At 39.4% G+C, this 13,721-nt stretch overlaps 2 protein-coding genes across 2 annotated transcripts; one reads left to right on the top strand and one right to left on the bottom strand.

Annotated features, from left to right (window-relative positions):
- Nucleotides 1-381: 381 nt before the first annotated feature.
- On the top strand, nucleotides 382-5,087 carry LOC102234358 (emerin-like). Its single transcript, XM_005801325.2, has 7 exons — nucleotides 382-606; nucleotides 765-863; nucleotides 2,084-2,115; nucleotides 2,371-2,396; nucleotides 2,484-2,537; nucleotides 2,635-2,697; nucleotides 3,661-5,087. The coding sequence occupies exons 1-7, from the start codon at nucleotides 525-527 to the stop codon at nucleotides 3,872-3,874; spliced, it is 570 nt and encodes a 189-aa protein (XP_005801382.1). The 5' UTR covers nucleotides 382-524; the 3' UTR covers nucleotides 3,875-5,087.
- Nucleotides 4,001-11,955, bottom strand: LOC111608038. The gene is made up of 8 exons (XM_023330328.1): nucleotides 10,966-11,955; nucleotides 10,169-10,222; nucleotides 9,783-10,091; nucleotides 8,338-8,646; nucleotides 7,170-7,484; nucleotides 6,953-7,102; nucleotides 6,806-6,868; nucleotides 4,001-5,869 (listed from the first exon to the last, which is right to left on the bottom strand). The coding sequence occupies exons 1-7, from the start codon at nucleotides 10,994-10,996 to the stop codon at nucleotides 6,825-6,827; spliced, it is 1,212 nt and encodes a 403-aa protein (XP_023186096.1). The 5' UTR covers nucleotides 10,997-11,955; the 3' UTR covers nucleotides 4,001-5,869; nucleotides 6,806-6,824.
- Nucleotides 11,956-13,721: the final 1,766 nt, after the last annotated feature.

The raw sequence follows: 13,721 nt of genomic DNA, 5'->3' as shown, positions 1-13,721 counted from the left end.
CCATCCATTCATCCATTTTCTAACACCCGTGGGGTTTTAGAAAATGGATCACTCTGTTGGGTGCGACTGGGGTCGCCAGTCTGTCGCAGGGCAACACAGAAACAGACAAGACACAAAACCATGCACCTCTTAAAAATATTCAGTCAAATTCAAACCGCCTCTCTGGTTTTACTGTATAAAGGGTAAAATACTCATACTTGCCTGGTGGTGGCGCTGCTTCCGTAAGACACTGAAAACAATTTCAACAAAGAAAAATCCGGGCGAAACGGAAGTTGTGCGCAAATTGTCAGGGAGGGCGTTTGTTTTGTGTCTGCAATGAACTCCGAAAGGGCGGGATACGGGCTCTGAACGCGCACGACTTCACCGCGGCTCGCCGGCACGGAAATCGAGCTCCCACGTGTAGGAGGAGTCGATTTGGTTTTCTTTTTGACGCCAAAAGAAACTAAACTACTCTCAACCGCCAACAAATTCGAAAAAAATAGCCAATTTCAGCCAAAGACAGAAACCGTGTAAAATAGATCGAAATGGCGTCGCTGGATAACAAGTCTCCGCAGGAAATCAGCGACCTGCTGGATGAGTACGGGATCAAACATGGACCTGTGGTTGGTGAGTGAATCACCGTCAGTGGACCTCGGCAGGCCCCCTGTCCGTCCGTCCGTCCGTCTGTCTGTGTGAAGTTTCTACCCCTGAAGTGTTTGGTGTGATTTGCAGGCTTGCTCATCATTGCTAATGTTGGTTTGTGTGTGATGTCTGTTCGTGCTCAGGAACTACCAGGAATCTGTATGTGAAGAAGCTGAAGGAAGCCATGGCCAAGGGGAAGAAAGCTAAACCATCATCTGATAAAACCTATTACAGAGAGGAGGGTAAACAGTCCTTTATAGACTCATTTAGTTTTATACGCTGGGTCCATAAGGTTTGACGTAGTAAAAGTTGAATTCTCTTATCACAGGTTTGTCTTGGTACTTTTTAGGGCTGCACGATGCATCCAAATGCACACAGTATTGCAGTGGGCCATCTACATATCAATCTCTCTCAAAAAGTTCAGTTAAATTAAAATTACTGTATTAACCCCGAAAAGGAAATATAATGTACTGATTTACACTTTAGGTTTGTTGGCAACAACTGCTAATCCACCCCATTTGCTTTTGCCACTCCTCTTTAAATCTTTGGCTGGCCATATAGACAGCTATTGGAGTCGGGAATCGGACACATGATACATCCGATGCTGTTATAATCAATGGAAGAGATGTTTGGAGCTGGATTGATGGAGAGGCACCATCGTGATGGTGGGGTTATGGTATGGGTCAGTTGCATTTTATTGATACAATAACAGAGACAATGTCAAGATCCAGTTGTTGGACCATGCATCCACAACCTCATGTTGGAGATGGTAATTGATGACTCCATTTTGCAAGGAACTGTACACAATCCCTGGAAGCTGAAAACATCCCAGTTCTTCTGCAACCAGCAGACTCAACAGACTTGTCACCATGCTCTGGATCGGCGTATGCAACAATATGTTCCAGGTCCTGCAAATATCCAAGAACCTTACAGTGAAGAGGAGGGCACCAGCCTTCCACAGGCCACAATCATCAACCTGATTGATGTCTGTTTGGTTTATTGACCAGAGTCACATTTAAGTCACGCCAGATACTGAATGGCTTTCAGTATCTGGAAACCCCCAATTTAGTAAAACTGCAGGTCGGACTGGCCTTTTATTGTGGCTACACTCTCGTGAAGTCATCATACTGTCTAATCCTCATTTTGATATGTGACTGTGACAGATTATGTCAGCAAGGGAGAAGTGCTCACTAACCCAGATTAAGACAGATTGGTGAACCATATTTGAAAGAACCAGGCCTTTTGTGTATGTGGATGAAGTCTTTGGGCTCATGCACAATGGGAGCAAAAACAAAAGTGTTGTGTTTATACCTACCTATCAATGTAAAAACTACAGCATATGTTAAGCATTACTACATGATTATCCATTAGAAAATTCAAGACAGTGAAGTCTCTGATACTTCTGAACAGTATATTTGTGGGAAAACCTTGTATTCAATGTGATTTTTGTGTTTTCTTACAGAGGAGGAAGTCACTTATGTTTACAAGACACCAGTAAGTATCTCTCCCCTCCCTCTGCTCAGGTGTTTGTGGAACTGCTTATTTACAAGGTGCAAAGTGCACTTTAACATTTTTTTCCAAATAAAAGTCAGCGATGTGATTATTTTTGAAAATTTGAGCCAAGCACCCTGAACAACAGCTCTGCATGTAGCTTAACAGTGGAAGCTGCTTATAGCGTAGATGTGCTGTCTTCACACCAACACTTGTGTTTAACTTCAGTGCTTACAGTTTGTTTCCATCTTCTTTCAGACCAAAAGTGAGACCTCTGGAGACGGGTCAGTTTCTCTGTTTCCTTTCTTGAACTGTATTTACTTCACTAAATCGGGCTAGCCATTACAAACCAGTCTGTCTTGTTGCTATAGGGGGCCTTACATGAGATCCAGACGAGAATGGGCTGAGGGGGAATATGGACATGAGTAAGTCAGAATCGGCGATTCCTGAAATTGGGATTTTTTATTTATTTATTTTTTCAAAAGCCCTTTGAATCTTTTACTTTTATATGACTGTCTGCAGCACTTCCTACTCGAGCTACTCAAGTTCCAGGCCTGAATACAGAGGAAGGGATTTGGTTAACGAGTAAGTACATCTGTGAAATATCCTACCCTCACTTCAGCTGCTGTAATGTAGCATTTTTTTTCTTCTGCAAACCTCCGTTGCTGTGTCAGTTATTCTGAAATTATTTTTTAAAATGTTAAGTCATTTTATACTTTGTGCCATTTGGATGCACTTCTTTAAGGAAGTTTTATTTTTAAAAAGTTGCAGATGAATCAGCTTCATTTCAGAGTCTTTATGTCCTGGACTAAAAGCTGATTTTTTTTAATTTTTTTTTTTAAACATTGTGAAATTTGTCTTTATACTTTTGGTAAAAACTCAAAAAAGTGTCAGTTGACAATTTGTTTTCAACCAACATGTCTGAAGTAGTGGTAATTTGGCATTTTATTTTTGAATCTAGTCAGTGTGTGTGGGGAAAAAACATGTAAAATGAAAAGATTTAATAAATGTCAAAGTTACATTGACTAAATTAAAACTACATCATTTATTAAGCATTAGGAGACTATTTTTATTTAGAAAATGAAAGGCAATGAATCGCAATACTTATCTAGACCTGAAAATTGATTGAAGTGAATTTCATACATTTTCAAAATTGCATAGAAATCCTGAATGGCTGCAGCTCTGCAAAGTCTCGCTCTCCTACAGGCTGAATGATCTGCTGACATGTTTCAAGAGATTGTGGAAACTATTTTTCTTACATTTATGCAAAAAAAGAAAGATGCCAGTGCAAACCATTTATAAATTGTATTCATTGCCAAAGTTTGTGTTTTTGCGGCTCTCAACTCCAACCCAGATTTCACATTTATGAATTACCTAACTTCATTTAACTGATCAGTGAGGAACATCAGTGCACGGAAACTAAATTGTAAACAGAATTAGTCTAACCGTGTCATGAACCAGCTTTTTATCAGGTAAATTCCCGGTAGCTCTGGAGATTTAATTCAACACATGACGAATTCTCACCCGCATCCTGACTTGTTGTTTCAGGCCCTACATGTACGACACTCCGTCCACCTACAGCAGCAACTCGTACGCCAAACCAACGCCCATGAAGTCGGAACCAGAGAAACCAAAGGCACAGAAGTCGTCCCGCCTGATCCCCCTGTGGCTCCAGTTCGTCTTCTTCCTGGCTCTGGCAGCCTTCCTCTACTTGGTCTTCTCCAACATGGAGACAAACGAGCCTATCCAAGGAATAGTGTGATTTTATTCTAATTGATTTGATGTCGAGGGATGAGATACTTTATTTTACATCTACAGTTGATGGATGTATTTAAAATTTTGGGGATTTTAGACTTTGCTGTCTTTGTGGTTGATGCAATATTTGTGCTTTTTCTTTTTTCTTTTAAGCTGAAATTTATTTGCACCTACCTGCTACGGCTGTGGCTAACAAAAAAAAAAAAAGAGCTTGCACCTTCTGGTTCTCCCTTAAACTTCTTCTAAAACAACTTAAATCTAAACCGAAGAGTAGAAAACTGCATGATAAACCACAAGCGGTTCCGTTTTATTATTCTTAAGCGAAAACTGACACCAAAGTGGGGGGAAAAAATGTGAGCTAGACCCCGTTACCCTTTGGATTTAGAAGGAATGTCTTTTGTTTTTTTTGCATGACTGTACAGGCAAGGGTAAAATACATTCTTGTTCACCAAGTTTCACTACAACACCTCTTTGAGTCAAACTGCAGAACAAACCCGATTTTTGTCATATACGGGTGGCGGTTCTCTGTTGATCCTATAATTGCTGGGTTGTATGATCCTTCAAAGCTCCTGCTGCTATTTTGTTGATCATTTTTGGTCTAAAGGTAGAGCATAGTAAAGAAATATTTTTAGCAATCTTATGGATTTGGGGAAAATAGGGTAAATATTGGGGTTTTTAAAGTGTAGTTATGCGATCTAAATTGTCATTTCAGCTCTCCTTTTTTAAAAAAGAAAATCAGTTTTGTAATAAAAATCAGAAACTTCCACCTGAGTAATTGCTGAAGTTCCCGGTTTAATGTCTGCATATTTAAACGCTGCAGAGCAAATATTACTCAAAGACTTTTGACAATAACAAACTTTTGTTCATTGTACATAATTTTGATTTAACTCATTTTTCAGTGTGGCTGAATTTAATAATGTTTGTCAAACATGTACTGATGCTTCCATTTTGCTCGCAGCCATTAATTAATATTTTGGACAGACTTAAATTCAAGTGCCTGTGTTTTACTATCAATTCTGATAAAACTGCAAATTGCATTCAATAAGTACATGGAGATTTTCTAAAGCAAAAGTGTAAAATTGCTCAATACAAGCTGTAGTGCTACAAGTTTATGCTTTGCTCAAATGTGCAGCACTTCTGTGCCACATCACCCATCTATCCAGTTTGTAATTTGTTTTGTAATTGGTTTTCATAATATAATAAAGAGCTTGCATATGTAAGCATTTTAGAGTTTCAAGTCGTTTATTCAGGAACAAAAGTGTCAAGATAAATAATGTATACAAAATAAATGAACCACATACCACAAGGTGTCTTTAAAAAAGCTTTCTATTTTGCAGTTTGCTCTAAAGAAAAGTACCATCAGCAACATGTTTAGATTTTCTAAGAGTTTGCACACAAAAATTCAGCATTTTAACCAACTACAGCTACTATTTACAAAAACAAGTGCATTATTAAAAAAAAACTGATGAAAATGCATAGTAGTGTTAGTCTTTATGTACATTACATTGTATAAATAAATCCTTTAAGGATCATTGTTCTGAGGGCAGGTATCTCATCATTAAGCAGTCTGTTATTAGTGTTATCTGGAACAAAGCTGCTGAACTCTGTATAGAACACAGAAACGTATTCGCTCGTTTCACAGATTTAGGGTACGTCTGAGATAGTGACAGCCTCCGGCTCTGAGCTTACTTTACACATGGCATTAACAGGACCGTAGAAACACACATGCTACTGCTGCTCCAACATGGCTGCCGGCCTGCACATTACAATAACACGGTGCTGAACATTAATCTCATCCACTGTTTTCCAGTAAGAGTAAAAAAGCCAGTACAGTCTCAAAACTGCTTCCCAATGGAAGTGCTGAATAGAAGTCTCGGTTGTAAACCGGTTCCAGGAGTCACCAGCAGGTGGCGAGCAGCAAGTATCTAGTTGCTGCCGTCTCCCGTCTGCTGCAGATGTGCTTGAAGACCATTCGAGCCTTCTGGATGTCCAAACGTTAAACCTGATCAAATAAGGACAGAAATTTAAACACTTAATTTAATAAGCAAAAAAAAAAATTACCAACTGCTCTGAAAATGTATTTGTGTTTGTTATAAATTCTCACATTTTGTCAGCCATCTATAAGATTAATAATTTCTAGAATCACCTTTTACTGAAACTATTGCTGTAATTATTTTTGTTACGTCTGAACTCGCCTTTCACATCTACAGACATTTTGAAAATTATTCTTTACAAATTACTTTAGGTTTAAGCTTAACTTTTTTTATGTGCCATAAGAGACACAATAAGAGCTAAACTAGTTAAACGGCATTGAATCAAAAAATATTTCAACAGTTTTTGGTCCTCATTAAGCAGAATCCATATTGAAATCAAATGAAGGACATATTATAAACATATTATGACAGTTTATAAATATATTTACCTATATTTTCCTCCCTTTAATAGAAATACCAGGAAATTATTACTAGATTCAAAGGTAGTCCTTGCAACTCATGATTATTAGGAGCAGGAAATCACCTGTGTTAAGCTGAGCTGTACTTAAATAATCAGAAACATGGAGCTCCTGCTCATATCACAATCACAGGAAGTGAGGATCAGAACAACAGCTTGTTTAAAATGGGCATTTACAGTATGTCAAAGGTCACACTGAAGGACTAACCCCTATAGTCACATCCAATCCAGCTCTTGGGATTATCCAGCGCAGAGCTGCCTGATGGCTATCATTAGCTAACTGTTTAACTTAAAGCTGCAGCATGTTAAAGGGCTTGGGTTAAAATGAAAGAATGAAACAGTCAGGTAGTGTGATTAACATGTTTTAGGTTCAATTTTTCAAGTATAAGGTGTAATAATTTACATTTATTTAAACATAATGAGGTAAAATCCAGACGTTTACAAATTTAAACATTTCTAAAACATGCAAAATTTTGCGCACAAGCACCTGTTATCCGCAGACTCCATCAGAGCTTGTTGACTGATAAGGCAACATACGTGTTGTCCACACCTGTGAAGAGAAGAACATCTTTCACTCTAAATCTCACAAGGATTTATAGATATATTTAGTCTTTTGATGGTAAAGTTGACTCACAGGTTCTGGTCTCCCGCTCTAATTCAGAGGGCTTCTTCTCCTTGTTACACATTACCTTCGCCACAGTAAAAATAATGATGACGGCTATGATGAATGTCACCCCGGACACCAGCCAGCTGATCACCATGGGGCTCAGCAGCGGGTCAGGATCTGAAAGTGGGCAGAGTCATTTCTCAAAACTCAAGATTCCCCATTTTTGCGTTCATCACTGCCTTACCTTTAATGGCTATAGGTAGCGGCTGGCTTTCTCTGGAGACAAACGTGCGTCCGTCCAGCTGGACCCGATACAGGCAGTAATAATATCCCTCGTTGGAGCTCTGGGCATTGGGGAAGGTGAAAGTAACAGACTGGGAGACGGCCGGGAGCGACTGGCGCACCGTGCCGTTGGAGCGGACCAGGCGGAGCTGGAAGGAGGCGCCGGGGTACTGGCGCGGGGTGGAGCAGGTGATGTTAAAACCCTCGCCTTTGATGACGGAGCCGGTCGGGGCCTCAGAGGACGTGTTGTACCAGTGATGGGGAGTCAAGAGGTCAACTGCCAGTAAAACACGGAAAATGAATTACAGATAAGGTACAAACTTTTTTGAGGATATGAGTAGTTGGCATTACAAATTGGTAAATTGTTTCTCATACAAACAGTACGTTAAGCTGCACAACAAAATACCAAACAATATTCTGTAAAAGTATTCATCTCAGCTGAGCAAAAGCAAAAGCTAATGGCTTAGCATGCCAAGGCCTTGTACACACAGTTGAGTCTTTATAAAAAATAAATATCTCCGCCATATTGTGTTAAGAAAATGCAAACAACAACGCAAAGTAGCGTTGTTTTAAACATGATAAACACATACGGGGCAGCGTTGCACAAAACTGAAACCTATGTCATCAGATTGCGTCAAAACAGCCAGGAGTTCCTTTTAGGAGTTAAACATTGTGCCAGAAGATTCATTTGTGTGGACAGATAAACAAGTTGAACCACTTTTAAATAGCTTAGATTATTAACTTAATAAAACACAAGATGATGTTGCCTTTAAGGAAACATCAGTATTTATACTGACATTAAATTCAACAAAGTCTGACCTCATTTCCTAATTGTGCAACTTCAGAAGCCAAAATAACTGCATTAGATTTTATTCAAAGACGTTATTGTCAATGTGTTTCACTGCAAATGTATGCTTTTTGTCAGATTTCTATTTTTTAAAGTCTGAGAACGTACATTGTTTCCTTCTATGTTATAAATCTGACTTTGCCCAATCACCTAAGATCCTAAAAATGCAAAGAAATTTGCAGTTGCAACGTAAACTGGAAAAACTTTCAAGGCAGTTCATCATAGAAAAATCAAAAATGAGGATTAAAATATTTGTATAAGTAAGACAGAGATTAATACTCACCCACAGTAATATTAACAGGATGGCTGGTTGGAGATGTGATCCGGTGGGGAGGGAAACCACCTTTAATGTTGTACTGGCAGCTGTAGCTGCCTTGCTGAAAAGTTTCTACATCAGACAGAACCAAGCTGACTCCGATCTGGGTCGGGTCTGCGCTCTGTGTGACCAGCGGCGTCTCGACTCCGTGCTTGTACAGGTGGACGTTGCTGACGCGGTCACGTGGTTGAATGTTGCAGTAGAAGTGAACAGACTCCCCAGCAGAAAACACAAAGTGAGGTGACAGCACTGAGAGCCTGGGCTCCATTAGAGTACCTGTGAGAAAAACAACAACATAGTTCACTGATTACAGATTAAACCCGATGTTTACCTACGTTGTGTAAAAAGATGCATAATCATTTGAATCCTCATTGTCTGGCATTAAATCAGACAAAACTAAATATCCCAATATTTCACAGGCAAGTACATAATGAGGAAATAATAAAGCATCATCTCAAGACAAAAGCCAAGGAGTCTAATGTCTAGTGCTTACTAGGGTTTCCACCACTGTATTATAAGCCTGGCGGGCCACCAGGCTTTACTTGTGCCCCCACCAAGCTAAGCATTGTTTATTTACGGTATTTAAAAATTTTTTTATGTTTGACTTTATAGTTGGTGTTCAGGTATTAGTCTTCCAATAACACATAATTATCAAGTGATATTTTCAAATTTCCTGCCAACTTTGAAAAACTTAGCTCAAAAACACGGACAAATTTCTGCCCTAGCGCCTCGACCACTGGGCTTAGCAAGTTTTCTGGAGAAAACCCTGCTAAAGCTACATAAATATTAGTTAGAAAGTGGCAAAAAGGTAACAGACTATACCGGGGGAGTGGGGGTTTGCCATGGCCATCCCAAAACCCTGATCTCATTCTCAAGAAATTTGTTGGCAAAGATAAAAAGTGTGTTTGAGCCAGGCAGCCTACACACCAGACTCTGTTACACCAGCTCTGTTAGGAGGAAGGGGCCAATATTCTAGGAAACTGTTGTGAGAAGCTTCTGCATGGTTTGCAACTCTAAAAGACCCAACTTATGTAGTTTAAAAGGTAAGTTTACAAAATAAAAAACAAATGTGTGTATACTTCTGAATGTGAAGGAAGTAAAATAAACTCACTCTCTCTTTTTTCTGATGTTAGGCAAATAGAAATAACTTTGGTAATCCTAACCAACCTAAAACCGGGGAAATTTAGTCTGATTTACCATCAGACAGTGAGGGGGAAACAAGATTACAAGTCTTTTCACACAGCATGTGTAAACATCTGGTTTCAACTGCAGATGTCCTTAGCATTTTTGAACACAATGTTGTTACTTTGACCTGTATTTTTTTATTGTCAGCCATGTCTTCTAATGTGTTTACACCCCACTAAACTGCTCCCACTCCTAATCAACACTATGTCAACAGATCAATGTCTCACCGGAGCATTTCACACCAGCATCATTCTGATGGGTGCAAAAGGAGTTCCTGTTAATGAAGGCATCACAGTGGACCAAGCTGGACTCATGCCCTTTGCAATGGACGGAGCGCAAAGCAATCAGTCCACCGCCCGGGCCAAATTCGGCGCCACTGGAAGCGGATTCAGCGAAGCCGCAACCCAGCTCCGAGCACACCACACTAGCTGCCTGCATATCCCAGTCATGGTCGCAAATTGTCCCCCACTTCTCGTGAAGGTTTACTTCGACTCTACCGGAACAGTGGTGATCCCCGTTCACTACTCTCACCCCACCTGCGGATCAGAGAAAATTCACTTAGGAGACATGAGCCACAATGAATGCAGATTCATAGCAGTAATCCCAGGCTCACCATACGTCCCGACACCAAAAGCTCCAACTCCATCAAACAGAAAACCCAACAGGACTATAGAGGAAGAGAAAGTAATCAGAATGACAGATCCATGTCTTTGTAAAGCCATAGAAAACATCTATTTACATCAACATGGTTAACTTTTCATGTTCCTTTCCACTGTTGCCATATGCATACTCAGTATGAAGGATTGATGCAAAGCAAATGACTTGACACTAATTTATAGGTTTGGGGAGTTTCAATAAGTCAATCTTCTGACTTTCTTTCAGTGGATACCTTGATTACCAACTGTGATGTCATCATACACTGCCAATACGCACTTATGATGTCCTCGTATGTTAAACTGAAGTCAAGTGGAAGTTTATTTATATAATAGCACATTTACCACAACCTCAACCTTCAGCTGACCAAGTCCTTCACAACAATCATAGATAAGTGACGGAACAAGAAATAAAATTAAGTTTGATATATAAAAAAACAATAATAATAACAATAATAATAAAATTGGCAGTACAGTACCAAAAATAATTATCATATTAATAAAAACCAAGACTTAGTTAATTTCAGCTACAGTGATTTCCCCAAAAACTCGAATTAATTAAGTACTAACTAACTTAGTGGTTGACGACATCTACCAATAAAATATTTATTAAATAAATTTTAAAAAGAAAACACGCATGTTGTTAAACAAACATAAAGCTCAAATGTTCGCTGGTAATCACGTTGCATAATCACGTATAAAAAAAGCGACACTGCGCTAACTAGCCAGCAAGCTTGGCTAATCGCTGGCGCTGTACCTGTTAAAACGACACGGAGGAATCTCAACATTGTTCCCTCAGCCTCCCATCGGACGTCCGGGTGTTGTCCTGGTGACGGTGCCGCTGACAGATGCTGGAAAACATCCGCTAACCGGAGCAACAGAGGACACCGCGGGGCGAGGAGCTAACGGCTAACCAACGGTCACCAACGGATACCGCACGAAGCGCGAGCAAGCTCGGAGACATCATCCGGCTAATCAATAGATTTTATTCACATTTAAACGCTGCGCTAGAGTGGAGTTGGAGGAGTTTTCTAATGAACCCGGGTGGCTTTCACACTTCTGCAGCTGAGTTAGCTCCGAGCCGAAGGGAGCCCTTTTCCCTGCGGCAGACAGAGGTCAGCAACAAGCCAAGTACACCACAACGTCTCCCTGCTCGCAGAAGCCGGAGCTTTGCTAGCTTCCCGCTTCCGGAGGCTCGGCACGCAAAGAGGCGTGGCTTCAAATTCCAAGTGATTAAAATAACAATATTATCATAAAATATGGAGTAACACTCAACCTTTCAAGATATGAGCAATTTGCATATGGAAACATAATGTTATTGGATCTTAAGGCTAAATCAGGTCGCCTACTAGTATAAAGCACTTATATAAAGCCTGAGAAAAGATAGTAAAGCTGGTGACTTGGAATTCAATTAAATTAAAAAACTTATGTTTTAAATATTGATTTAAATGTTGTAACTCATATCATTTAAGTATCTTTAAGAGTCATTGTCAATGCTGTGAGGAAGGATCTCTGGTAGCAGTCAATGTTGCAATGACTGTAAAGAAACCTCTGACTGAAGACACTGCTGCTGTCTCGTGACTGTAATAAATTACTGTCATGCTTACATTTCAACAATGAGGAAGTAGAGAACATGTTTTACAGTAACATAATCTTGATGACATCATCAGTTCTTGGAAACCACTGCTAATCCAGCTCAGTTGCTTTTGTTATTCCTCTTTAAGTCTCTGTCTGGTCATAAATCTGGTATTATTTGAGATTTTGAGAGGCTTTTGCATGCAATAATATTACAATCCCATTACAAAATAAGAGTATAACATTTAGGAACACATAAAAGGAACGAATCATTAAAATGCAAATTCAACACAAATTAAAAGATATGGTCAATAAAATGGATAAAGTCATCTTTGACCTGTGCAGGAAAGCTAAAATTAGGTCTGACTAAAAAAAGACTTGAGATTGGAGGGGAGGTTCACCTCTAAGCACACAGCTACTGAGGAGTGGTTTACATCAGAGTTTGTTCAGATATTAAACTGGACCAGTCAAAGTCTGGACTTAGATCGCATTAAGAAAACGGGGGAAGACCTGAATACTGATTATCATAGACAGTTTCCTTCCAAATTGATTTTGCTACATTACCCTCCAAGTGTACTAAAGTGGAGACATGCCTCAAAAGAGTTGCAGCTGCATGCTGAACCTTTCATATTTTATTTTTTAAAATTTAGGGAATCTTTTATTTTCTTCATTTCACAATCATTCACCGCTTTGTGCTGGTCCAGCACCTGAAATCCCATTCAAATGCACTAATTTAGTCACGTCTGCTTAAACGTGACAAAATGTTCAAAAGTGTATGAACATTTTTGGACAAACGATCAAAACATACACATCATTCAGCATGGATAAAAACAATTTGTTCTCATCAAGCCACCACATAAAATAGGGTGTGTTCTTCTCACGGCTGTCATGAAGATGAACCTGCTTTCTCTTAATGCATGTTTATACCTCGGCATCCGTTCGGTTTTGCTCAAACTTGTTATCCGCAAACTGCAACGCCCCATTATGAGTAATAAGCACATACAGGACTGTTGATAGGCTCATGGCACACCACCAGAGATACAGTATGTTATTATAAGCATACCTGTCTCACTACTCTGTTATGTAAAAAGTCTAACTCATACATGGAGTCCTTGTTTTTGATCAGTACTGCTGCTCATCAACATACTTTGTGCAGTTGTTCACCTTTACATACATTTAGCACAGATTATTTTGAACATTTTGTGTTTGATGTAGAGATTAAGAAGACATGCGTATAGAACACTGTTTTCATGTTTTGTCAAAAATTATTTATCCCTTTCTTAATGATGGTATCGTGGTAATCAACCCATTTTTGTTAGGCATATTTCCACTGGTAAGGGGCTTGTCACGCCATATTTATACCCCAGAGAAACATAAGTCATGGATTAGAAGTTCCTGAAATTGATCAATTTTAAGGACAAAAGAGTTAATGAGGGAAAAACAGGATATTTATTTTAGAAGATTGCCACCAATTCTGTTATTTAAAAACTCATTTTTAATGTGGGATAATTTGTCCCACTGTATATTCATTTGATCTGATTTTACTACATTTTCAGTCAGACTCAATAGAGCAGGGTTCCTCAAATCCAGACCTCGAGGGCCGATGTCCTGCAACTTTCAAGTGCATCACTTCCTCAGTATGCAATCAAGTTTTACAGTAGAAGATTAATTTATTCAAATGTTTTTCTAACCTCTGTGTCACCTAATAAAATATATTTGTTTGAGATGTGATAAAAAAGTCTACTGTTCTAGTAAGAGACATTAGTAACAATGTGAAAACCCCTTATTTAGGCTGACCTATCAGAGTCATACTGTGTGAACAGGCAGTTTCGCTCAGCTCCTCATGACCGCTCCTACCTCAGTCCTCCCACTCGCTCATGAGTCGGTTCCAACCGGTTGGAGGAGACGGACGCTGTAGTTAAAATCAACAAAAAACAG

Source organism: Xiphophorus maculatus, chromosome 1 (assembly GCF_002775205.1).
Source record: "Xiphophorus maculatus strain JP 163 A chromosome 1, X_maculatus-5.0-male, whole genome shotgun sequence".
NCBI classification, from domain to species: domain Eukaryota; kingdom Metazoa; phylum Chordata; class Actinopteri; order Cyprinodontiformes; family Poeciliidae; genus Xiphophorus; species Xiphophorus maculatus.
Note: the sequence above shows the minus strand (reverse complement) of the source record. Positions and strands in the feature narration are given on the sequence as shown.

What these genes read in the sequence shown, in the direction of transcription:
- LOC111608038 (XM_023330328.1), bottom strand. Translation starts at nt 10,996, where the DNA reads ATGTTGAGATTCCTCCGTGTCGTTTTAACAG. An exon ending in CCTCCGTGTCGTTTTAACAG is followed by an intron (nt 10,223 to 10,965) that starts GTACAGCGCCAG and finishes CTTCCTCTATAG; the next exon opens with TCCTGTTGGGTTTTCTGTTT. An exon ending in TTTTGGTGTCGGGACGTATG is followed by an intron (nt 10,092 to 10,168) that starts GTGAGCCTGGGA and finishes TCTGATCCGCAG; the next exon opens with GTGGGGTGAGAGTAGTGAAC.
- LOC102234358 (XM_005801325.2), top strand. Translation starts at nt 525, where the DNA reads ATGGCGTCGCTGGATAACAAGTCTCCGCAGGAAATCAGCGACCTGCTG. An exon ending in CAAACATGGACCTGTGGTTG is followed by an intron (nt 607 to 764) that starts GTGAGTGAATCA and finishes GTTCGTGCTCAG; the next exon opens with GAACTACCAGGAATCTGTAT. An exon ending in CTTATGTTTACAAGACACCA is followed by an intron (nt 2,116 to 2,370) that starts GTAAGTATCTCT and finishes ATCTTCTTTCAG; the next exon opens with ACCAAAAGTGAGACCTCTGG.